This window comes from Nerophis ophidion, linkage group LG08, assembly GCF_033978795.1.
Source record: "Nerophis ophidion isolate RoL-2023_Sa linkage group LG08, RoL_Noph_v1.0, whole genome shotgun sequence".
Taxonomy (NCBI): domain Eukaryota; kingdom Metazoa; phylum Chordata; class Actinopteri; order Syngnathiformes; family Syngnathidae; genus Nerophis; species Nerophis ophidion.
This window is the reverse complement of record NC_084618.1, coordinates 20,710,644-20,738,288: the sequence shown is the minus strand read 5'-3', so window position 1 is coordinate 20,738,288 and position 27,645 is coordinate 20,710,644. Positions and strand designations below refer to the sequence as shown.

General features: G+C 42.2%; 1 protein-coding gene across 1 annotated transcript in view; it reads left to right on the top strand.

Moving 5' to 3' along the window:
• LOC133557506 (tetratricopeptide repeat protein 33-like) overlaps positions 1–26,450 on the top strand; it is a 28,670-nt gene extending 2,220 nt beyond the window's left edge. The window contains exons 3-5 of the mRNA XM_061907985.1: positions 8,422–8,503; positions 11,943–12,074; positions 25,650–26,450. Coding sequence (XP_061763969.1) covers positions 8,422–8,503; positions 11,943–12,074; positions 25,650–26,027 — 592 coding nt within the window. The 3' untranslated portion in view covers positions 26,028–26,450. The remainder of the gene's footprint in view (positions 1–8,421; positions 8,504–11,942; positions 12,075–25,649) is intronic.
• The last annotated feature ends 1,195 nt before the right edge of the window (positions 26,451–27,645 follow it).

Sequence of the window (27,645 nt, the reverse complement as noted above, 5' to 3'; positions counted from 1 at the left end):
TGAGTATATCCGTTCGTCCACCGTGTTCAATGGAGAAGTCTGATCTACAAAATTTGCAGGCAGCATACCCTTTCCCTTTCGAACTGTCCTGGATGAACTCATATTATTTCTCACAATCATTTTGGAACTTAAAAGCGTTCTTCTTCTTACTCGTCGTCGCCATGACTGTCCCTTCTTCGTTTTTCTGCTTCGTCCCTGTTATGTTTTTTGGACATTACTACTCGCCGTAGTTTTGAAGCAATGCACGATGGAAATCCGGACGTTGTGTGTCAGTGTATTAACGTGCCGGCTGGCTAAACACACGCTCCGATATAGCTCGAAATAGCTCCGTGCCTGCCTACTTTATGGGTTTTAGACAAACCAATGGATGACGGAGACATATATAATAGTCTCCTTTTCAGGTGAGGGAGGACGCTAAAGGCAGTGCCTTTAAGGCACGCCCCCAATATTGTTGGAAATCGGGAGAAATTTGGGAGAATGGTTGCCCCAGGAGATTTACGGGAGGGGCACTGATATTCGGGAGGGTTGGCAAGTATGCCCGTCTGCTTCTTCAGTTTGGCCCGCGAGACGTCATTAATTCTATAAAGAATCTGCTCCCCTGGGTGTTTCCAAATGCAATTTTTCCACCGGCCAATGAACAATGTTAACAAATCAGGCCAATGACTATGACTTGTGATCAGCATTAACTTATATCAATCAATCAATCAATGTTTACCTATATAGCCCTAAATCACTAGTGTCTCAAAGGGCTGCAAAAACCACTACGACATCCTCGGTAGGCCCACATAAGGGCAAGGATAACTCACACCCAGTGGGACGTCGGTGACAATGATGACTATGAGAACCTTGGAGAGGAGGAAAGCAATGGATGTCGAGCGGGTCTAACATGATACTGTGAAAGTTCAATCCATAATGGATCCAACACAGTCGCAAGAGTCCAGTCCAAAGCGGATCCAACACAGCAGCGAGAGTCCCGTTCACAGCGGAGCCAGCAGGAAAACATCCCAAGCGGAGGTGGATCAGCAGCGCAGAGATGTCCCCAGCCGATACACAGGCGAGCAGTACATGGCCACCGGATCGGACCGTACCCCCTCCACAAGGGAGAGTGGGACATAGGAGAAAAAGAAAAGAAACGGCAGATCAACTGGTCTAAAAAGGGAGTATTTAAAGGCTAGAGTATACAAATGAGTTTTAAGGTGAGACTTAAATGCTTCTACTGAGGTGGCATCTCGAACTTTTACCGGGAGGGCATTCCAGAGTACTGGAGCCCGAAATGAAAACGCTCTATAGCCCGCAGACTTTTTTGGGGCTTTGGGAATCACTAATAAGCCGGAGTCCTTTGAACGCAGATTTCTTGACCCAATCCAAACAACCTTCCCTAGTCCATCTATCCATCCATCCAGCTTCTTCCGCTTATCCGAGGTCGGGTCGCGGGGGCAGCAGCCTAAGCAGGGAAGCCCAGACTTTCCTCTCCCCAGACACTTCGTCCAGCTATCCCCGGGGGATCCCGAGGCGTTCCCAGGCCAGCCGGGAGACATAGTTTTCCCAACGTGTCCTGGGTCTTCCCTGTGGCCTCCTACCGGTCCGATGTGCCCCAAACACCTCCCTAGGGAGGCATTTGGGTGGCATTCTGACCAGATGCCCGAACCACCTTATCTGGCTAATGTCCATGTGGAAGAGCAGCGGCTTTAATTTGAGCTCCTCCCGGATGACAGAGCTTCTCACCCTATCTCTAAGGGAGAGCGCCACCCGGCGGAGGAAACTCATTTCGGCCGCTTGTTCATGTGATCATGGTCATAACCCAAAGCTCATGACCATAGGTGAGGATGGGACCATAGATCGGGCGGTAAATTGAGAGCTTTGCCTTCCGGCTCAGCTCCTTCTTCACCACATTGAATTGATACAGCGTCCGCATTACTCGATCTCACGACACCTTCCCTAGTCATGGTGCAAAAAACAAAAATGGCCGCACAAACGCAAATTGCTAACTGAACTTTGTGGATATTATAAAACACTCCCAGGCACCATAAGAAATCTAGATTAAACCCATTCATTCCCATTTGACTCCCGGGCGTGGCCACCGCTGCTGCTCTCTGCTCCCCTCACCTCACAGGGGGTGATCAAGGGTGATGGGTCAAATGCAGAAAATAATTTCGCCACACCTTGTATGTGGGGGCGGGGGGGGGGGGGGGGCAATCATTGGTAGTTAACCTTAAATCCCTTACAATGCATGTTGGGAAAAATGCAAAACTTAACACTTTAGCTGCTTGATATTTCTGATTGTTTACAAAACTTTAAGGAGGTCGCCAGGAAAGTAAACAAGGTAGGAGTCAAACTTTCACATACTATTTAGTATTCAGTTATACTATTTATATCCGTCCATCCATCCATTTTCTACCGCTTGTCCCTTTCGGGGTCGCGGGGGGGAGTTGCTGGAGGTTATCACAGCTGCATTCGGGCGGAAGGCGGGGGTAAAACCCTGGACAAGTCGCCATCTCATCGCAGGGCCAACACAGATAGACAACATTCACACTCCATCCATTTTCTACCGCTTATTCCCTTTTGGGATCGCGGGGGGCGCTGGCGCCTATCTCAGCTACAATCGGGCGGAAGGCGGGGTACACCCTGGACAAGTCGCCACCTCATCGCAGGGCCAACACAGATAGACAGACAACAATCACACTCCATCCATTTTCTACCGCTTACGCTCTTTTGGGGTCGCGGGGGGCGCTGGCGCCTATCTCAGCTACAATCGGGCGGAAGGCGGGGTACACCCTGGACAAGTCGCCACCTCATCGCAGGGCCAACACAGATAGACAGACAACATTCACTCTCACATTCACACAATAGGGCCAATTTAGTGTTGCCAATCAACCTATCCCCAGGTGCATGTCTTTGGAGGCGGGAAGAAGCCGGAGTACCCCGGGGTAACCCACGCTGTCAACATGCAAATTCCACACAGAAAAATCCCAGGGTTGAACTCAGGACCTTTGGTATTGTGAGGCACTTGCACAACCCCCTGTGTCACAGTGCTGCCCTATTTATAGCCATTATATTAATAAAATATATGTACACATATATATGTGTGTGTGTGTGTGTGTGTGTGTATATATATATATATATATATATATATATATATACACGGCTTTTTCACCCCTGTCAAATAATTTTAGCCCAGTGCGGCCCCTAAGTAAAAAAAATAAAAAAGTTAGGACACCCTTGTTTTACAGTATAAGTCCTGGCTAAGTAGTACTTCTTAAAATGTCCACAAGATGGCAACATTTCATTAAAAAAAACACATTCACACATATGGACCAATTTTCAATTTCCAATTAGCTTGAGATGTAACAACTCCATCCATCCATTTTTCTACCGCTTGTCCCTTTCGGGGTCGCTGGAGCCTATCCCAGATAAACATAATTACATTTTCTCAAGATTTCTGCGGGTCAATTAAAAATTGCCTGACTTTGCGAAATTTAAGGCCTTGAAAGGCTGTAAAGAGCATTAAATGTGATGTCTTCTTAGACAAACCAAACAGTCCACTTGAGATCGATTGAATTCCCTGCGTATTGTTTGACAGTAAAATTACATGAACAGAGCGAAGCCTCTTGTCAGTCATCCACAATCTTTGTTTCGGTACGAGCAGGCGGGACGCTAGCTTACACACACAGAACACACGCATATGTGGACAACGTGGACCCCGACTTAAACAAGTTGAAAAACTTATTTGGGTGTTACCATTTAGTGGTCAATTGTACTGTGTGGTGCAATCTACTAATAAAAGTTTCAATCAATCACATCGTCTCGATGCGTCGTGACTCTGGTGAGAAGCGCTGCTTAGTAATAAAAGTTTAGGAGGAAAAGTTATGATTACAAATGTCCATGAGTGGGAATATTTCCTCTTCAAACGGAATGAGCAACGTGCAATGATTGCATTGGCAACAACAAAACAAACCACCCAAGCCAGTTCTTCCAATTGAGTTAAAAAATGCACTTTAAGATGTTCAATATTCATTGAAGTGCAATTTTCGCGAACAGTGTTTGTGTTTATTTACCTACTTAAGATGATTAAGTTTCTGACCTTTAAATTACAACCTTAACAATTCAGTAATGAAAACATGTTTTTGTTTGTTTGAAGGGATTACTTACATTGTTATTAATTTCATTGTTAAGGCGGCCGCCTTAACAACAAAGAACCACTACCTAAACTAAGGCCTTGAAAAAATAATAATAATAATTTCTTAATTTTTTTGTCCTGTGTAGTTTCTCAGGCAAATCATACAGTTGATCTAGATGCCCATATCAGATGTACTTTACAGAAGAGAAGGGTAGGATACTTCTCTTGTTGTCTTATTTGTATTTTTCTGTGTTGAAGCAGTAAAAAAGGACATTATGTTAATTGAAGAGTTTCTGTCTCTGATTGTTGATATAATAATGTAACTGCATCATAAAGCCTACATAAACTCCATGGTGTTCAGGGAGAAATAGTCTCTCCTATTGCTATTGTACTACTTTTTCAGCTATAGTTACATTAATTATTAGTAATGCAGCAGCCTAGTTTTGAATGGCAGGGTCCCTGCTATCACATGTTGATAGAAATAGAAAATTTACACAATAAAAATCAACGACAGGCTTCGCAAACGCTGTAATAAATTAAGCATGATGAGTTGAGCATATGTCAGCATTTGGTCCCGCTTAACTCTTTTTTTCAAACGCTTATTGCAAACCCTTACTTACAGTAAGTCATTAATTGACTTACCGTATTTCTTGCCGCAGGGCATATAGTATGCGCCTGCCTTGAATTACTGCTGGGTCAAACGCGCTTCGCAAAGTAATTAGTGCATTCATTACCGCCTGGTCAAACTCGTGACGTCACGAGTGACACTTCATCATTTTCAAAATGGAGGAGGCTGATTTCAAAACCGGTAATTTGAAATCGCATAAAGGGAAGAAGATTAAGAGCTATTCAGTAGGATTTAAGGTCCAAGCTTACATCCAACTCAAATTTTTACTGCATGCCTTTGGTAAGTGCCGGAGTGAAAAGAGGTTTTAAAATAATTAGCGCACGCTTACTTTTACCACATGCCTTTGGTAAGCGCAGGAGTGAGAAGAGGTTTTAAATTAATTATCGCCCCGGCGGAAATTCAAGTAGATACGGTAGTCATTAGTAAGTAAATATTTACTAAGTCCAAAAAAAAATGACATACTTAGGTAAATAGGATCAGGATATATATCGTATATTGCCATTCAGCATACGTAGCGGAAAACGCAACCAAAAATTGGAGGCTTCTTCACGCGACGAAGCCGGCCTACTTCACCACAGTCAGCCTTTCCCATTCGACGCCCCCTCCCCTCTTTAAAGACACCACCTTAACTAACAAATATTCTGGGGGAAACACTGTTAATGATTACATTAGTGCTTATTTTAACCACAGTAAATGTAAACTGTTTAATTATTTAACAATATCATCGTCAAATGTTTACAATTGCGTCCACACAGACAAACAAATAGCTCATTAAAGAGCCGTTAGCGGACATTTATTTACCTTCTCAACCAAATAACAATTACTTTGTCATTCTCTTTGTTGCCCTTGGAAACGCGTCCTTAATCGCATCTGCTTAAGACCTAAGTCGATAGCGCCCGGGAAATAATGGCCCTTAATGACAGTCCTGGGGATTGCGTCGTCCGCTTCCCTCGCACAAATGTGACTTCCCGTTTGCACGGCAGCTTCAAAAGCACTTAGGCTGCCTACCTAAACGTTGCTCAAAAGGGAATGAGTGAGCAAATGTAAGGCTGCGGTGTTTGAATACCTAAATGTATCTTTTGCCGAGCTGGCACGTCGTCTGTGTTATTCATAGAACTCACCAAGGTTGAATAGTTTTATTTTGATTTCGTCATCACGCTTTTCACATCAACAAGCTTAGTCACTGACATGATCTCAACACGGTAATTGACCTTTTTTTTTTTACTCGTTCTCATTTATGTCCCGTTGGTTCTCACATTGCCCTCCCTGACCCGGGGCACAATAGAGTTTTGGAGTTTATTACATGTTGCTTCATTTCCTCACATGATGTTACCGACCCTCCCCCTTGCTTCATCTTGCAGTTTCAACACTTCCCGTTCCTTCCTCCGCTCACTTTTTATTTTATTTTGCATGACCACGGTTGTACAGTTGGAAGGGACAAGATGCACGTGTTTGGATGTGCCTCTCTGTATGTCAACCTGAAGTAGACCTGGGCGATTTGGCCTTTTATTAATATCTCGATATTGCTAGGTCATGTCACGATGCATGATATATATCTCCATATTTTGCCTAAGCCTTGAATGAACACTTGATGCGTATAATCACAGCAGTATGATGATTCTATGTGTCTACGTTAAAACATTCTTGTTCCTACTTGGTTAAAATATGCTCATTTTAAACTTTCATGCAGAGAGCATACTTGCCAACCCTCCCGGATTTTCCGGGAGACTCCCAAAATTCAGCGCCTCTCCCGAAAACCTCCCGGGACAAATTTTCTCCCGAAATTCAGGCGGAGCTGGAGGCCACGCCCCCTCCAGCTCCGTGCGGACCTGAGTGAGGACAGCCTTTTTTCACGTCTGCTTTCCCACAATATAAACAGCGTGTCTGCCCAATGACATTGTAACTGTAGAATGATCGAGGGCGAGTTCTTGCTTTCTTATGTGGGTTTATTGTTAGGCAGTTTCATTAACGTCCTAACAGCACACAACAACAGCAGTCACGTTTCCGTCTACCGTAAAGCAGTTCGTCCGCCGTAAACAGCAATGTTGTGACACTCTTAAACAAGACAATACTGCCATCTACTGCACATGCATATGTGACAATAACATCTACGGCTTTTAGAGAGTGCAGTGCACAACTGCGCACCTGTAACCCATATTTAAAATTCCCATTAAAACACTTGCATAGAGTGCAAATACTTTTATTTTGAAGGGTTATTTCCTGCCCCAAAATGGCGCTCGCTTCCTTTTAAGGAAGTGCCGCGCACTTCACTCGTCCCTCATGTCTGCTGTCGCTGCGTGCTGTGAGACGTACTGGAGACAAACTCGCAAAATCTTCACATTCTCACACTTTGCAAACATCATAATTAGCCAACCTGTTCGGGCTGTGCAGGTGTGTTGTTTTGCCCTCGATTGCTCAGGTCAGGTTTTTTTTCCGGTGCCTCAAACAACCTGAGCTCCATATCCACCTTTACATTAACTCAACAAAATGGCGAGCTAAACAACTATGCGGTAGGACAAGCATTTTTTTTCTCCTCCGCTGCGAACCTTTTGGATTACTTTTGTTTTTGAACCGAACCTTTGGACTGACGCAAAAGTCGTTGCATTTGCGTACCTTTTGAACTGAACTGTGGGCTGGTTCCGAGAAGGAAGCAGGATTGTATCTTGTATTTTTGTTTTGGGTATTTTTTTTTGTCTCTATCGTGTTATCTGTGGTATTTATGTTCTCGTATCAATACATTTAATGCATTCAAAACCAAGATAACTACTTGTCGTCATCTTTCACACCACAGGCTCCTAGACGAACCATCTGCTGTAACACAAGTTACACGCTTAACCCGACTAGCCCATGCTAGCGTTACACACACAACAAGGAGACGAAGATGGAAGATTCCAGACTGTAGTGCATTTGATGAAAGCACTTTTGTGCATGCCACACAGCAACGATCATCAGAGAGGGTGTTCAGCATGGTTAGAAAAATAGTGACAGAGAATAGAACAAGGATGGACAATTCAACCCTTAACTCAACAATGAGTAGATGAGTGTTATCTGTGTGTATATGAGTAAATAAATGAACACTGAAATTCAAGTATTTATTTTATTTATATATATTTTTTAAAAAAAATGTTTTTATGTTTTTGTGCATTACTTGTTGCCGTCATCCTTAAACAAACAGGTTACCCATCAGTTACTCAGTACTTCTGTAGTTTTTTCACAACATACTTTATACTTTTACTCAAGTAAATATTTGGGTAACTACTCCTTACTTTTACTTAGATGATAAATCTCTAAAGTAACAGTACTCTTACTTGAGTAAAATTTCTGGCTACTCTACCCACCTCTGTCAATTACCAGACTGTCAGCGCTAAACAAACACGTGGCCCTTTGTTCGCTTTCATAACACAAATCAAACACGGAGACAGACAAAAGGTTTGGAAATTTTGCGCAACCTTTAAAAAAAGCACTCCTCCCACAGGAAAGCATGGTGTAGAAATAATCTGTTCCAGGGTAAAACTGAGGCTTTTTTACATGAATGCTTTCAGCCATGTTTTGAAATGTTGTCATTCTCATGCAAGTGTACAAATAAGTGAACCAAAGCTACAGTTTCAAGTTGGCCTCTCAGTTGTGTTGCCGACTAATTGGCGGTCTCCAAATGGCTCTGTGTGGTTTTTTTTAGGCACTGGGAGGCCATCAAGAAGTGGGACGAGGCCATCCAGCTGACTCCAGACAACCCACTGCTCTACGAGATGAAGGCTCAGGTGTGCTTTTTATTTAATTTTTACTCTGGGACACTCCAGGCTAAATTGGGGCCCTAAGCAGGATTTTATATTAAATTTAAAGAAATGTTGTACCTTTTTTTCCGGATTGTAAGGCACACTTATCTTTTTTATTGTAAATGTAAAACACTAACATAACATAACCCTGTAATGGTGGTTCTTTGGTTACTAACAGCTGATGCATAAAAAGTACAATACTTACTGTGTTGACACGTTTTAGGGCGCAACAAAAAAAAAAACATAAACCATACACCACTCCCAACAAACGTCTTGGACTTGCGACTGTATTTGATTCAGAAATGCGATAATAAAACGAGATATAGCAACTAGACAGCAGAGATAATAATTAGCTAATTTCTTAACCTTGGAATAAAAAATAGATTTTATATATCAAAAACAATATTCATAAACACACACAAAAGTGTCGAAAATTGGTACCGATGAGTACTGGTGTCGATTCCCAAGTACCGGGAGATTTGTAACGTATCTGTTCAAATCTGAACGGTACACATTCCTGATATTAATTATTACCGTATTTTTCGGACCATAGGTCAGGTCTATTTTCATACAAAAGGCGCACCAGATTATAGGGCGCATTTAAGGGGTCATATTATTATAATTTTTTTTCCTAAATATAAAACACTAACCTAACATAACATGTAATGGTAGTTCTTTGGTCAAAATGTTGCATAGATGATGTTTTACATATCATCCTCAAGCCGCTTTCTGACAGTCGCTTCCGGAAGCGCCGTTTTGTGGGCGGTCTTATTTACTCGGCACCACCTTCGACAGCGTCTTCTCCCCGTCATCTTTGTTGTAGCGGTGTAGCGTGCAAGGACGGGAGTGGATGGCGCTAACTTTTTTGATGACATTCAGACTTTACTTCAATCAATAACGGTGCAGCATCTCCTCATCCGGGATCAACGACGACGACGGAAATGTGTCCCGTAAAAAAACGTCCCACCGGAACTCTCTAATAACTAAAGTTCCGTGGGTGAATAATGTAAACTCACTACACCGGTGTGTTTTAGCGCTTTCATGGCGAGTTTACTGACAGATATAAGTAAGAACTTTACACTACTTTGTATTCGAAATGGCAACAGCGGAGGAGGAATGTCACATAAGAATATAAAGAAAAAGAACAGCTTATCGACTACAGCGTTGACACGGACTACAAATGCGGATGCGCGCAAATTTTCAGGACTTATACAGATCAGCAGGTACCGGAAGGTAAGAAAAGTAGCTTTCGCATAATATTGCGAAACAAAACGCCAAATAATATGGCTTACCTTATACACACGCCATAATAATACTCCTACGTTGAAGCACAGTACAATCCAACAAGTGTTGTGGCTTCATAGGTTACCAAAGTCGTACTAAAACATTTTTAAAGGTTTTTGAGAACCGTGTGTAATGTTCTATATTTTTAATGGAACATATAAAATGTTGGTGTTCTTTACTTGAGTCATATTGCAGTCTACACATATCTCTTATGTGTGACTGCCATCTACTGGTCACATTTATAATTTCACCATGTACCAAGTAAAATTGCTTCGAGGTCGGTAAGCCCAACCAGAATTATTCCGTACATTAGGCACACCTCGTTCAAAGGCACACTGTCGAGTTTTGAGAAAATGACAGGATTTTAACTGTGCCTTATAGTCCATAAAATTCTGTACTTTTTTATAATGTTTTAATTTAACTTAACTTTATTTAATGCATTTTTTTAACTAAAGCCTAATAATTTCAAATACGTTGTTCTGTAATGTTTATTTTAGTGCAAATGATTTGTTTGAACAACATTAGAACATCAATTTATAAACCTTTGTACTTAACTCTGACTGGGATTCGAACCCACTACCACTGCCTCTCAAGACAAGCACTAACATTTACCAAATTTACTTTTATGTTATCATTAACAGAGCAGGAAGGGTCTTGGAATATGTTTGCTGCAAACTGTCCTATGAAGTGCCCTGTCATTCATGAATTGACCTTCTATTAGCTTTTTCTCGCTAAACGGGGCTGCGCACAGCTTGTATGTAAATTGGCCTATAAGGAAGGGCATCCCTGACTCCACATTCTGTCGGGAGGGATACCGAATCCGTAACTATTTTGTTACTGACCGAATCCTGCCGGTCCTCTCGTAAAACCCAACGGTGCCAAGTTACAGTACCTAAGTCGGTTGCTGACTCAGTTCTTTGCAGTTTGGCACTTGGCAACCACTCCAGCAGCACTAAGCGCGGACTCATCTAAACCACGTCTAAGTATTTTTGCCATTTTCAATGCTAACATAGCGATTGACTCAAAAAAGGCTCCAACATAAGTTACGTAAGGCTTCACTTTTCCAAAAATGTGCTAGCTTGATGCTAATACACATTAGCTTTGCTATTGTGACATGGTGATTTCTATACCTCCAAATGTGTTATTGAAAACTACAACTGAGATGCGCGTTAAAATCAAACAGCTGCTGCGTAATAATGACAATACTTACAGTGTTAACGCCTCTTAGGGCGCAACGAAAGACTAGACTCAGCAAAGCTTGAACTGAGTAGCCCAGACCATAAGTTTACACTACTGCCACCTATTGTCTTGGACTTGCAACTGTAATAAAGTCTCCGAAATGTCATCATCATAATCAGCTCATTTTTAAATCCTGCAATAAAAATAGATTTTATGATTAAAAACCACACAAAAGTACCAAAAATTCATACTGTTGAGTACTGGTGGTATCGATCCCCAGGTACCGGCCATCCCAACGCCACTCTTGTACTTCTTGCGCACATGTTGTCACAGTTATTTGGTGTCGAACCCCAAGATGCAGGGAAGGAGGCAGGCATTTGGTAAGTAAACATGATTTAATTAAATACTAAGACAAAAACAAAACCAAAAGGCTACAAACGAAAAGCGCGCACATGGACGGAATAACAAACTAAGGGTCTTGAGCATAGAAGCTAGCAAGAAACAAAAAAGGACCTAGCGTGGAAGCTAGCGGGTAGCAAACAGGAAAAACTGTAAGTGGGTAATGCTAACAGAAACAGCTTACCGCTACGTGGCACGACAGGTAGTAGCTGTAACAAAACGACACGACAAGCGCGACATGTGGCACCGACAATACAAATGACAATACAATGATCCAGCAACTGACACAACACAAAGCAGGTACAAATAGGAGCGGGCTGATTGGCAACAGGTGTGGCCAGGTGCCAATCAGCCGCAACTGAGGAGGAACACAGCCCTCAGGGAACAAGACAGGAAGCTGACAAAATAAGAGCACTAGACAGGAACTAAGGACAGGAAATACTAAACACAGAGGAAACAAGACAAATACAGAGGAAAAAACTAAAACATAGACAAACTGTCAGGGGAAAGCCTGACACATGTGTTCCTATTGTGAATTAATCGCAGTGCCACGCATCCACAGGTGCTGACCATCCTCCAAGAGGTCTTCCCCGCCGTCAAGGCGGCAGAGACTGCGGCGAAATTGCGCCCCCTGTGGTGGGAGGGCTGGCAGACCCTAGGCCGGGCCCAGCTGAGTCTCGGCGAGGTGGACCTGGTGAGTGACCGATGGCATGAAGATGTTTTTAACGCCGCCATTCATTTGTGATACGGTAAACATATTTGTTTCTGGCTAGTGAAGTCAGAAACTAGTCGGAAAGTACTTTGTCAAAATCACGTTTGTTTGTGATGCAGATTGTTTTTTTTGTCTAACTATCATTGTCTTTATGTTACTAACGTGCTTTTATTAATAACCAACCCCGTAACAAAAATACTGTTACAGTTTGACGAAAATGTTTCGCAGCACATACCAGCTTAAACTTTGCACCAACTTTCGGGATGAGTTAAGTCTGGGGAGATTTTGGATGACTTAACTAGTCATAAAATATATTTTAGAATACTGTAACATGAAAATCGCAGCTGCACAAATAATTATTTTTACTGCAAAAACAAAATGTTTACGGTACAAACAAATATTTTTCGGAGTATAAGTCGCTCCGGAGTTTAAAGGCCTACTGAAAGCCACTACTACCGACCACGGAGTCTGATAGTTTGTATATCAATGATGAAATATTAACATTGCAACACATGCCAATACGGCCTTTTTAGTTTACTAAATTACAATTTTAAATTTCGCGCCAAAGTATCCTTCTAAAACGTGGCGGTATGATGACGCGTGCGTGTGACGTCACGCGTTGTAGAGGACATTTTGTTCCAGCACCGTTCCCAGCAATAAGTCGTCTGTTTTCATCGTATAATTCCACAGTATTCTGGACCCCTGTGATGCTGAATCTTTTGCAATTTGTTCAATGAATAATGGAGACGTCAAAGAAAAAAGCTCTAGGTGGGAAGCGGTGTATTGCAACCGCCTTTAGCAACACAAACACAGCCGGTGTTTCATTGTTTACATTCCCGAAAGAATATGATGACGCGTGCGCGTGACTTCACGCATTGTAGAGGACATTTTGTTCCAGCACCGTTCCCAGCTATAAGTCGTCTGTTTTCATTGCATAATTCCACAGTATTCTGGACATCTGTGATGCTGAATCTTTTGCAATTTGTTTAATGAATAATGGAGACGTCAAAGAAGAAAGCTGTAGGTGGGAAGCGGTGTATAACGGCCGCCTTTAGCAACAAAAACACAGCCGGTGTTTCATTGTTCACATTCCCGAAAGATGACGGTGAAGCTTTACTATGGAACAGAGCGGTCAAGCGAACACGGTTGGATTGGACCACACACACAAAGTACAGTGTATTATGCAGCGATCATTTCGAAAGATCGTGTTTCGAAGAGGGTCACTTGCGAAGGGCAGAGATGGGCATCGCCACCACCCGTCGACTGGTGCTGAAGAAAGGTGCGGGGCCGACCTTCAGGTTGTACAGTTACGACCATATAATCTCACTAAAACACTAGTAACACAATAAGCAGATAAAGGATTTTCCAGAATTATCCTAGTAAATTTGTCTAATAACATCTGTTGGAGCCTATTTATATTATTTATTCAATAATTGTTTTGATAATGGAATCGAATCATGCTAGTGATGATATTGATGGATTATTGGATGTTTCAGATCAATTATATTGACTGATTGTTTTCAGCTGCTCACGAACCTCCTGGTGGGCAACGTCCTCCTCCTATAATTAGGAAGACAGCACAGCTGGGCGCGGCCTTTGTCTGTCATATTCAAGGAGTGTGGAGTGACATTGTTTGTTTATCACTAAATAAGTTTATTTGTATTATATTGAAAGTCAACCACGGTGAATATTTTTTGTTTGTGAAAATAAATCGGAAACATTTTGAATCTGGAAGTATCTCCCGAGTGCTTATTAGGAATTTAGTGCGTCATAAAACCTCCTCAAGGCTATTCTGCTAACTTTATTTTTATTAATTTGAACTCTTTTTGGAACAACAGAGTAGCCGTAACATCTGAATCGCTCCCACTGTATAGTCCTTTTTTTTTTTTTCCTAGTCCTTCACTCTCACTTTCCTCATCCACAAATCTTTCATCCTCGTTTGAATTAATGGGGAAATCGTCGCTTTCTTGGTCCGAATCGCTCTCGCTGCTGGTGGCCATGATTGTAAACAGTGTTGAGTTGTGAGGAGCTCTTCAACCCGTGACGTCACGCGCACATCGTCTGCTACTTCCGGTACAGGCAAGGCTTTTTTATCAGCACCAAAAGTTGCGAACTTTATTGTCGATGTTCTCTACTAAATCCTTTCAGCAAAAATATGGCAATATCGCGAAATGATCAAGTATGATACATAGAATGGATCTGCTATCCCCGTTTAAATAAGAAAATCTCATTTCAGTAGGCCTATAAGTCGCATCTGCCGAAGGAAAAAAACATCTATAAGTCGCACTGGAGTATAAGTTGCATTTTTTGGGGGAAATTTATTTGATAAAATCCAACACCAAGAATAGACATTTGAAAGGCAATTTAAAATAAATAAAGAATAGTGAACAACAGGCTGAATAAGTGTACGTTGTATGAGGCATAAATAACCAACTGAGAAGGTGCCTGGTATGTTAACATAACATATTATGGTGAGAGTCATTCAAATAACTATAACATATAGAACATGCCATAGGTTTACCAAACATTCTGTCACTCCTAATCGATAAATCCCATGAAATCTTATACGTCTAGTCCAGGGGTAAGGAACCTATGGCTGTAGAGCCAGATGTGGCTCTTTTGATGACTGCATCTGGCTCTCAGATAAATCTTAGCTGACATTGCTTAACACAATAAGTAATGAATAATTTTGCCGGCAATCACAGTGTTAAAAATAATGTTCAAAATATATGCATTTTAATCCATCCATCCATTTTCCTTCCGCACCTGTTCAAGAAGTCACATTATTGATTCGAAGTATTTTATTTATTATTGGTTAGCTTTAGAATAAAACATGTTATTCAAAATAATAGGAGACTTATTATACTCTACAAATGTTGCTATTAATAAAAAAAATGCATGCATTTAGTTGTATTCTGTGTTAGAAAATATTACATGGAAATACATTTTAAAATCTTTGGGTTTTATGGCTCTCTCAGCCAAAAAGGTTCCCGACCCCTGGTCTAGTCTCTTACGTGAATGAGCTAAATAATATTATTTGATATTTTACGGTAATGTGTTAATTTCACACATAAGTCGCTCCTGAGTATAAGTCGCACCCCCTGCCAATCCATGAAAAAAAAAAAAACTGCGACTTATAGTCCGAAAAATACGGTAATTATTTTTACTGCAAAAACAAAATGTTTACGGCACAAACAAATAGCAGTGTTATTTGGATATTTGCAGTGGTAATGGGGGGGCCAACTTCACTTCACACAGGTAGTTTTAGAGGCTTGTTAAAACAAATGTGCAGCCTACTGAGACAGGTGTTATGCAATCGGTGAGGAATGGGATTTTAGTGGGCGGAGTTTCGTAGAGATAGAAGCACATACTTGCAAACCTTGAGACCTGCAGATTCGCGAAATGGGTGTATGAATTAGTGAATTATATTTATATAGGGCTTTTCTCTAGTGACTCAAAGCGCTTTGCATAGTGAAACCCAATTGTGGGAGTCTCTCGCTGTCTTGCTGGTTCCATGGACCACCAAATAAGGACATTGTTGAGCAGGGTTGTGACTTTGTTTATTTTTGCAAATAAAACGTCCAGTGCAGGTCGCTTTTCAGCTCCTCTTCTCTGCTCGCTCGTCGTTTCGCTTTCCAGTTTGCCTCTGGCTCTCTTCCTCTCTCGCTCCGCGTCAGCTTCCCTCTGGCTCCTTCTCGTCTCTCCGCCTCTCCCCTGACGATCACGGCCGTCGCCCTTTTATACATAGGACTAATCAGTTGTCCCTGGGTGCGCGATCCACGCACCTGATCTTGATCTTGGCGTCGCTCCCGGCGCAACCCGCCTCGCCGCTCGCTCGCCATCCACGCCTCCTCGCCGCCATCTTGGGCCGGGCCACGGCGTGCCCTGCCTCGCTGTCGGACTGCCGGCTCCGCCTCTCCACACCAATATCTAAGTTACATTTAAACCAGGGTGGGTGGTACTGGGAGCAGGTGGGTAAAGTGTCTTGCCCAAGGACACAACGGCAATAACTAGGATAGCAGAAGCGGGGATCGAACCTGGAACCCTCAAGTTGCTGGCACGGCCACTCTACCAACCGAGCTATAACGTCCCATATTTTCAGGTATTTCTTATATATATTACTATATATATAAATAATCCGTTCATGAATGAGTATATCCGTTGGGTCACCGTGTTCAGTGGAGAAGTCTGGTCTACAAAATTTGCAGGCAGCATTCCCCTTCACCTCCGCGCTGTCCTGGATGAACTGAAATGATTTTTTTCCAGTCATTTCGGAACTTTCAAGCGTACTTCTTCTTCTTACTCGTCATTGCCATGTCTCTTCTTCGTTCTTCTGTTTCGTCGCTGTTCTGTTTTTGGACATTACTACTCGCCGTAGTTTTGAAGCAATGCATGATGGGAATCCGGGTGTTGTGTGTCAGCGTATTAACGTGCCGGCTGGAATAAACACACGCTGAGAAATAGCTCGGTGCCTGCCTACTTTATGGGTTATAGATAAACCTGTGGATAACGGAGACATATATAATAGTCTCCTTTTCAGGTGACGCTAAAGGCACGCCCCCATTGTTGAAATTTGGGAGAATGGTTGCCCCGGGAGATTTTTGGGAAGGGCACTGAAATCCGGGAGTCTCCTGGGAAAATCGGTAGGGTTGGCAAGTATGTAGAAGCATGATGCTTTACTCTCAGACATCTACTCGTTTACAGCATTGATTCTTTTAAAAATACATACATGTATTTCTATTTTGCTTTTGATTAATCTCCATATTTAGTATGAGTTTGCTACTTCATTTGTTCTAGTCATTATTATAATATGTAGATGAATGAAACATGCAAGTGGTCTAAAGTAGTGCCATGTTTCTAGTAAGTGGCTGACTGTGGAAATACGTTCATTAAAGGGGAACATTATCACCAGACCTATGTACGCGTCAATATACAGGTGCTGTTCATATTATTAGAATATCATGAAAAAGTTGATTTATTTCAGTAATTATATTCAGAACGTGAAACTTACATATTCTATCAATTCATTACACACATAGTGATATATTTGAAATGTTTATTTCTTTAAATTTTGATGATTAGTATTGACAATTACTAAAAATCCCAAATTCAGTATCTCAGAAAATTAGAATATTAGTTACGACTAGTACCAAAAGATATTTTTTAGAAATGTGGGCCAACTGAAAAGTTTGAACATGGAAAGTTTCAGCATGTACGGCATTCAATACTTAGTTGCAGCTCCCTTTGCCTGAATTGCTGCAGCAATACGGCGTGGCATGGAGTCCACCAGTCTGTTGCACTCCTCAGGTGTTATGAGAGCCCAGGTTGCTTTAATAGTGGCCTTTAGCTCTTCAGCATTGTTGGGTCTGGCATCTCGCATCTTCCACTTCACAATACCCCATAGGTTTTCTATGGGGTTAAGGTCAGGTGAGTTTGCAGGCCAATCAAGAACAAGGATACCATGGTCCTTAAACCAGGTACTGGTAGATTTGGCACTGTGTGCAGGTGCCAAGTCATGTTGGAAAATGAAATCTTCACCTCCATAAAATTGGTCCGCGGCAGGCAGCATAAAGTGTTCTAAAACTTCCTGGTAGACTGCTGCATTGACCCTAGACCTCAGGAAACACAGTGGACCAACACCAGCAGATGACATGGCACCCCAGACCATTACTGATTGTGGAAATTTGACACTGGACTTCAGGCAACGTGGATTCCGTGCCTCTCCTGTCTTCCTCCAGACTCTGGGACCTTGATTTCCAACGGAGATACAAAATTTACTTTCATCTGAAAACATAACTTTGGACCACTCAGCAGCAGTCCAGTCCTTTTTGTCTTGAGCCCAGGCGAGACGCTTTTGACGTTGTCTCTTATTCAAGAGTGGCTTTACACAAGGAATGCGACAGCTGAAGCCCATATCTTGCATACGTCGGTGCGTGGTGGTTCTTGAAGCACTGACTCTAGCTGCAGTCCACTCTTTGTGGATCTCCCCCACATTTATTAATCGGTTTTGTTTGACAATCCTCTCCAGGGCGCGGTTATCCCTCTTGCTTGTACACTTTTTTCTACCACATCTTTGTCTTCCCTTCGCCTCTCTATTAATGTGCTTGGACACAGAGCTCTGGGAACATCCAACCTCTTTGGCAATGAACTTTTGTGTCTTGCCCTCCTTCTTTAAAGTATCAATGGTCATCTTTTGGACAGTTGTCAAGTCAGCAGTCTTCCCCAAGATTGTGTGTCATACAGAATCAAAACGAGATACCATTTAAAGGCTTTTCCAGGTGTTTGGAGTTAGTTAGCTAATTAGAGTGTGGCACCAGGTGTCTTCAATATCTGACCTTTTCACCATATTCTAATTTTCTGATATGTTGAATTTAGGGTTTTCATTGGTTGTCAGCTATAATCATCTCCTTTTTGGCAAAAAACACTTGAAATGTATCAGTCTGTTTGGAATGAATCTATACATTCTACAAGTTTGACTTTCTAAATGGAATTAATGAAATAAATCAACTTTTTCATGATATTCTAATAATATGACCAGCACCTGTATACCTTGATGTTGCAGAAAAGACCATATATTTTTTCAACCGATTTCCGAACTCTAAATGGGTGAATTTTGGCGAATTAAACGCCTTTCTGTTTATGCCTCTTTGAGCGACGACGTCAGAACGTGCCGTCACATCGGTACTCAACGCCATTTTTCCCTACACATCAGACGCACCCGATACCTTGGAGACATCATGCCTCGTCGGAGGGTGTAACAACACGATCAGGGACGGGTTCAGGTTGATTTACGCAGAATGTGCATCGATTAGCACGGCATGCTAATCGATGCTAACATGCTATTTAGGCTAGCTGTGTACATATTGCAGCATTATGCCTCATTTGTAGCTATATTTTTCCCTCCATTGACATTTAATACCAAACAAACACTTAGCAATCGACAGATTTAAGTTGCTCCAGTGTCAAGAGATGCAAAAGTCCCCCGTTTGGTTTTTACCGGCGATGCTACGACAGAGATGGCACAGAGATGGCAAAAATGTCTGGATATCCTGCAACACTCAAAGCAGATGCATTCCCAATGATAAAGTCAACGAAATCACAAAGGTGAGAGTTGTTGTTGTTGTTATTGACATATGTGCTAATCAGACATATTTGGTCGCGGCATGACTGCGAGCTAATCAATGCTAACATGCTATTTAGGCTACCTGTATGTACATATGAAACTATATTTACATCCAGCGTTTCCTTCCACCCACATTTAATGCGAAAGAAACACTTACCAATCGATGGATTTAAGTTGCTCCAGTGTCAATGCAAAAGTCCTGATCGGTCGGTCTGCACATTTTACCGGCGATAGTAATGCTTAAATGCATGGCCGAATAGCGTCAATAGCTATTCGCTCAATAGCTTCAGTTTCTTCTTCTATTTCGTTTTCGCTATCTGCCTCCATACTCCAACCATCTGTTTCAATACATGTATAATCTGTTGAATCGCTTAAGCCGCTGAAATCCGAGTCTGAATCCGAGCTAATGTCGCTATATCTTGCTGTGCTACCCGCCATGTTGTTTGTATCGGAATCGCTATGTGACGTCACAGGGAAATGGACAGTGGCTTAAAGGGGAACATTATCAGCAGACCTGTGTAAGCGTCAATATATACCTTGATGGTGCAGAAAAAAGACCATCTATTTTTTTAACCGATTTCCGAACTCTAAATGGGTGAATTTTGGCGAATTAAACGCCTTTCTGTTTATCGGGCTGGAGGCGATGACGTCAGAATGTGACGTCGCCGAGGTAACACACCCACCATTTTCATTTTCAACACATTACAAACACCGGGTCTCAGCTGTTGTTTTCCGTTTTTTTGACTATTTTTTGGAACCTCGACGATGTGTTGTCGGAGGGTCTAACAACACTAACAGGGAGGGATTCAAGTTGCACCACTGGCCCGAAGATGCGAAAGTGTCTGGCGCCAGACCCCCGTTGAATGTACCGGAGTGTCTCCACATTTTACCCGGCGATGCTAAGGCAGACATGGCGAAAGAAACACTTACCAATCGATGGATTTAAGTTGCTCCAGTGTCAATGCAAAAGTCCTGATCGGTCGGTCTGCACATTTTACCGCGATAGTAATGCTTAAATGCATGGCCGAATAGCGTCAATAGCTATTCGCTCAATAGCTTCAGTTTCTTCTTCTATTTCGTTTTCGCTATCTGCCTCCATACTCCAACCATCTGTTTCAATACATGCGTAATCTGTTGAATCGCTTAAGTCGCTGAAATCCGAGTTTGAATCCGAGCTAATGTCACTATATCTTGCTGTGGTATTCCCATTGTTTGTTTACATTGGCAGCACTGTGTGACATCACAGGGAAATGGTCAGTCTCTTCGCAGAGAGTCGAAAATAAGGCACTTTAAAGCTTTATTTAGGGATATTCCGAGACTGGTAAAATTTTGAAAAAAACTTAAAAAAATACAACAAGCCACTGGGAACGGATTTTTATTGTTTTCAACCCTTTTGAAATTGTGATAATGTTCCCCTTTTAAGCAAATAGCGAAAATCAAGCACTTTAGGGCTTTTTTTAGGGATATTCCGTGACGGGTAAAATTTTAGAAAAAAAATTCGAAAAATAAAGTAAGCCACTGGGAACTGATTCGTATTGGTTTCAACCCTTCTAAAATTGTGATAATGTTCCCCTTTAAAAAAAAGTATTGTTTTGAGTTTTGTATCCAGCTCTTTGGGAACGTTTTGTTCTCATATGAAGTCCATAAATCATCCGTCATCTGCCTTTATAGTTTAAACGAGCTGTCAAGATCTGTCGCTTCCGTCTGTTTACCACAAACACCCCACACCCAGTCGTCTCGGAACATGTCGCTACCCGCATGTTTTGTATGCGCAAGAGACGGGAGAGCGAGAACAGTGTGTTTTGAAAGTTACACCACCAAAGGGAAATGGTATCACAATACCAGTCAGGTTCTCGTGTTCTGTTGCCTGTGTGAAGCCTCCACCAACAATAGGAAGACTCGAAAGTTCTCTGCGACGCAAATAAAGTCAAACGGAGACACGCCTCTATGTACAATGAAGCTTGGGGGGGAGGGGGGAGGGGGGTCTATTTTTAGCCAGGCTTGTCTCGTCGAGTTTGAGCGTTTATTCGGCATCAACATGTCGGAGTCGAGTCGGCGTAAATGAAATCATTCTTTTCTTTAATCTCTGTATGTCTGTGTTGTTTTAAACGTTTTTGTCTATGCTGTAAACCATCCTTTTATCATCTCTTGCCTAATATTTACTCTGTATTTATCAGCATGTTTAACAGCAGTTCAATGTATGGCTCAAGATGGATTCTGTAACAGTCCCAAAATGGGCTGGTTTTCATTGCAGCATTTCAAGCAAGAAAGCTACGGGTTATTTTATGACCAGCACTGGTGATGGGTACCGTATTCAGTACTTCTATAGGTACCAGCAGAATTACGCTGGTACTACTTGGTACCAAAGCACGTAAAAACCAACAGTGCCATATTTTGATATGTTTTGTTGCCGTTGAAACGAGCACTCGGAGCGGACTCTGCTTAAATATCGCTCGGAAATGTTACAACAAAGCAAGCATGCCTACTAGAAAGCACTCAAAAGTAAAGTAAGGCTCCAATTTTCAAAATGCTATAGCTCGATGCTAAATTACATTGAAATTGACATGTATTCTACCAATTAGCATAAGCAATTTTACATGACGATAATCGACACCTCCAAATTTGGTACTGAAAACTACAACTGAGATGCACTATCAAACAGCTGTTGCGCAAAAAGTTCTGTGGGACTCAACAAAAAACATGACTGGCACATCCAGTGAGTACTTGCTGGCTAGGCACATTATAGTTTATACCAGGGGGGCACCAGTCGATCGCAAAAATATTAGAAAAACTCCCCTGAAGAGCAGGGAAACCTGCGAAACAAGCTTATAGGGATGAAATAGCCTCTGTGTTTTTTCCTGACCTATATATATATATATATATATATATATATATATATATATATACCATATTTTTTGGATTATAAGTTGCTCCGGAGTATAAATTGCACCAGCCGAAAATGCATAATAAAGAATGGAAAAAACATATATACGTCACACTGGAGTATAAGTCGCATTTTTGGGGGAAATTTATTTGATAAAATCCAACACCAAGAATAGATATTTGAAAGGCAATTTAAAATAAATAAATAATAGTGAACAACAGGCTGAATAAGTGTACGTTATATGACACATAAATAACCAACTTAGAAGGTGCCTGCTATGTTAAAGTAACATATTACCACCTAGTACCAACTTCTTCACGTCCGTTGTGTCCTGCGCAAGACACTTCACCCTTGCTCCTGATGGGTGCTGGTTAGCGCCTTGCATGGCAGCTCCCTCCATCAGTGTGTGGATGTTTGTGTGAATGGGTAAATGTGGAAGTAGTGTCAAAGCGCTTTGAGTACCTTGAAGGTAGAAAAGCGCTATACAAGTACAACCCATTTATCATTTATTTATATTATGGTAAGAGTCATTCAAATAACTATAACATATAGAACATGCTATACGTTTACCAAACAATATGTCACTCCCATGAAATCTTCTTTCTCGATGTCGCTTCTAAACAACTCTGCCAACTCCAAAGTTATGCGCCGCTACCTCTTGTCGTTTTCTGCTGCATATTTCACTACGTCCAGCTTGTAATCTGCAGTAAATGATTTCCTTTTCCGTGCCATTTTTGTTCAGCCCTTCTCAGTTTTTATAAGTTACAGCCAACGATGAAATGATCCACTTAAAAATAAGCTGCGGCAGTAGCACATAGCAGTTAGCGTTCCATGACCCACAATGCACTTCTGCCATGACCCTCCCCCGCCGAATTCTTATTGGTTGACGTGTGTGTGACGATTGCTGACATTTTCTTCGTCTCTTCCGCGAAAGAGATAAATAATATTATTTGATATTGTGTAATCTGCAGTACATGATTTCCTTTTCGGTGTCTTTTTTGTTCAGCCCTTCTCAGTTTTTATAAGTTACCGCCAACGATGAAATGATCCACTTAAAAATAAGCTACGGCAGTAGCATATAGCAGTTAGTATTCCACGACCCACAATGCACTTCTGCCATGACCCTCCCCCGGCGAATTCTTATTGGTTGACGTGTATCTGACAATTGCTGACGTGTGTGACGATTGCTAAAATTTTCTTCGTCTCTTCCGCGAATTAGATAAATAATATTTTTTGATATTTTACGCTAATGTGTTAATTTCAGACATAAGTCACTCCGGAGTATATGTCGCACCCCTGGCCAAACTATAAAAAAAACTGCGACTTATAGTCTGAAAATTACGGTATATATAAATATATATACACACACTACCCAGTGGCCTAGTGGTCCGCCCTGAGATCGGTTGGTTGTGAGTTCAAACCCCATACCATAGTCATACCAAAGACTATAAAAATGGGACCCATTACCTCCCTGCTTGGCACTCAGCATCAACGATTGGAATTGGGGGTTAAATCACCAAAAATTATTCCCGGGTCCGGCCACCGCTGCTGCTCACTGCTCTCCTCACCTCCCAGCGGGTGATCAAGGGCAATGGGTCTAATGCAGAGAAAATTTTAACCACACCTAGTGTGTGTGTGACAATCATTGGTATTTTTTTATGTATATATATTATAGTTTACACATTGGTAAATCTTGCTTTGGTTTTTGGCTGAGACCAGGTATCTTTGGCTCGAAAAGGTTGGTGACCACTGGTGTATACACTACTGCCATCTAATGTCTTGGTATTGCAACTGCATGCAACATATATTATATAATACTTGCAAAGGAGACTCAGAAGTGTAAAACAAACAAGATATAACAACTGGGCAGCACGGTTATCATTGTCAGCACAGTGTTAAATATTAAATACATGAGTAAAAAATAGATGTTATTAATAAACTGTTTACACACATAAAAGTACAGCAGACATTTTTTTTTTCCCAGGTACAGGGAAAAGTACTGTATTTTCCGCACTATAAGGCGCACCGGATTAGAAGGCGCACCTTCAATGAAAGGCCTATTTTAAAACTTTGTTCACATATAAGGCGCACCGCATTATAAGACGCAAAGAATAGACGCTACAGTAGAGGTTGGGGTTACGTTATGCATCCTTTAGATGGAGCTGCGCTAAAGGGAATGTCTACAAAACAGCTGTTTTGTTGACAAACCTATCTGACAGTCAGGTCAGTCAAACTTTATTAATAGATTACAAACCAGCGTTCTAACAACTCCGTTCAGTCCCAAAATGAATAAACAGCTGTTTTATTATTTTCCCCGATTCAATAAACACGTTAAAAAAAACAGTCTGATACTGTTACGGTAAATCACAATATAATAACACTCGAAATAGTGCAAAGGAGTAATATATCAATAACTCAATGTTGCTCAAACGATAATGTCACACAACACAACACACAAAATAAACATGTAAAGCTCACTTTATTAAGTTATTCCTCATCCACAAATCCCTCAAATTCATATTCTTCAGTGTCGGAATTAAACAGTTGGGCGAATACCAATGTGTCTCGTCGAAGTCGTCATTTAGTCAGTGTCGCTGCTGTTAATGTTAAATTCTCTCGCTGCTGCTCTATTCCCGTCTTCTAATGTGTGACTGATCGCCTTGAGTTTAAACTCTGCGTCGTAAGCGTGTCTCTTAATAGGAGCCATTTTGGGGTCTTTACATAAACACACAGAAACGGCACGCCTACTGCAGTCATATATCCCAGCATGCACCGCGTGCTTCTTCTACGGGGGAAAATGAAGTTGGCGGCTGCTTATCGTAAAAGAAGAAGCGCACTTCTTCTTTTACGGGGGAAAATGAAGTCTGTGGCTGTTTACCGTAGTTGCGGGACCTGTTGTGGCTCAATATTGGTCCATATATAAGGCGCACCGGGTTATAAGGCGCACTCTCAGCTTTGGAGAAAATTTGAGGTTTTTAGGTGCGCCTTATAGTGCGGAAAATACGGTACCCCTCCCTAAATACCACATTCCAATGAGGGTCAATGAGAGGGAGGGGTAATGGAACCCAAGTCCATCTGGGTATGTTTGATGTCCTTGTTAGTGGAACAACTTTCATGCCCCGTTGGATACTTTGTGGTTGTCCGCAACCATGCATTTCCAGTTTGTGAATTGTCTTCTAAATGAGACGTGTCATGAGACAAACGGATACGTTTCTGACCAAGAAGATCAAAAGTGCTGCATGAAGACTTTCTAACATTTTAACGTTCGCCGCACCTTCCTGCACTTTGAAGCCCATTTTGTCTCACGTGAGCTCTGTCCTCCCTGCCGAGAAAGCATGTAAGGCTGATTGTAGTCCACCATTTTCTGTTTGTTGCTGTGTCTGATGGAACCTTCATTCTCATTGATCATCTTTGCTTCTAGTTAGTCGTTATTTGTAATCAACCTTTGGCTCTGCCTGCCCTTCACTTTCCCTCTAATGGTGATGTTTACCATTAAGTCGCTGTTTTCTCCCTAAGGCTAACAGGAAGAGCGTGTGTTGTGTTGGTGCAGGCACTCAGGTCCTTCCAGGTGGCCGTCCATCTGTGTCCGTCTGAGCCTGCCTTGTGGCAGGAGGACCTGGCGTGGGCGCGGGCCTTACACAAACAGAACGCCGTGGCCAAGGAGAAGACCCGACGAGAGGAGGAGGCAAAGCAGCACCTCCTCGACGCCCCGGAGCTCCGTCAGGACTTTGACTTCGAGTCCAACGAGGTCCTGGACGCCTGCGTGGCCGTGGCCGAGCGGCAGGCGCGTTACGAGGAGCTGAAGAGGACCGCCGTGGTGGTCGACGCCGAGGGGAACGTTCAAAACGTGCTGGCGTCCGGTGAGGGAGGATCCGGAGACTCGGCGGCGGTCCCCTCGCAGGAACAATTTGTCAAAGCCAGATTCTGACGAAGCTCAGTCCGGCGCGAGTGTGTCACCGCTTTGTCAAGACATAAAAACATAATCGGAGGCAACCGTCAGATTCTGCAAATGCTTCACATGCGCCCGAGAATGGTTTGGATTTCCTAATAGCACATACCGTACGCTGCAAAGGCCGCAACTTTAGGTACGCCTGCTGCACCGTTGAGATCCGTCACAAGCTTCGACAACGGCAGTCATGCTAGGTTTGATTCTTATTTTTTTTTTAGAAACATTGCAGGTGAAAATGACTGCAAAGCACAATAACAAGCATGTTGTTTGTGTCTTTCTCAATTTGCGGTCATATTGTTCACCAATAATGTTGGTATCGCTCATCTGTAGTGGACATACAGTAGGCAAAGTAGTGGAAACCTGAGCCCAGTTTCATGTGAAATAAATCCAACTTAAATAGTTTCAAGTTTATTCACATATACCATATTACAATAACAACAGTGGTGAATATCGTTTTAAGGAGGGTCCAGAGGACTGTATATGCATGGAATGCTGAAACATGTACAAAAAAATAGGAGTACTAAAGCAAGCATACACATTAGAGATGCGCGGTTTGCCGTCTCATCCGAGGAGTCCGCGGATAAACCGCGGGTCGGGCGGGTGACATGACGAAAAAATAGATTTTAATTAGATTCGGGCGGGTGGCGGTTGAACCATTCGGAAATATTTGATATACATGGTTCAGGGATCGGTATCCTTTACTAATCAAAGAGCCATTTAGGACCTGTGTCACAAAGCGAAGAAGACAATAAGAGACGCAAACATTCTCTAGAATGACTGCCGGCAGTCACCCCAATTAACAAGTATTAGGGCAGGGGTCGGGAACCTTTTTGGCTGAGGGAGCCATGAAAGCCAAATATTTAAAAATGTATTTCCGTAAGAGCCATATAACATTTAATAACACTGAACACAACTAAACACGTGCATTTTTAAGTAAGACCAAGATTTCTAGAGTATAATAGGTCTCTTATTCTTTGTAATAACATTGTCATTCTGGAGCCAACTGTGGTGGGGGCGTGGCCTGTGGACCTGCAGCGAACGTGGGTGTCCCAGGACCGGCCTCGAAATCAGCGACAGGTGCGTAGATGGCCCACCTGGGCCTTGTTATCTAATCACCTGTCGCTCTGTTATAAGCAGCAGCCAGGAGGAGAGACGGGGTGGAGGCTGGAGCCAGAGCGTGAGCGAGAGAGAAAAATACAATTGCTGGAAAGCAACTGAGGGACTTATTGAAAAATAAAACAATAATGTAACCCTGAAAAGGGCTCTCATGTCGGTGCTTGGTGGTCTGAAGAACCCCCAGGAGGGCAAGCCCCACACTAACCAATAATAAATAAATTACTACTTACCATTAACGCAATTTCTTGAACATAAAAAAGCATGAGAATGGTTTATATTTTGAACGTTATTTTTAACACTGTGATTACAAGTGGAATTATTCATTACTTATCGTGTTAAGGAATGTCAGCTCAGATATATCCGAGAGCCAGGTGCAGTCATCAAAAGAGCCACATCTGACTCTAGAGCCATAGGTTCCCTACCCCTGTATTAGGGCGTGCTATGTAGGCATTGACTTTATCGCCTTCTACAGCATGTTCAG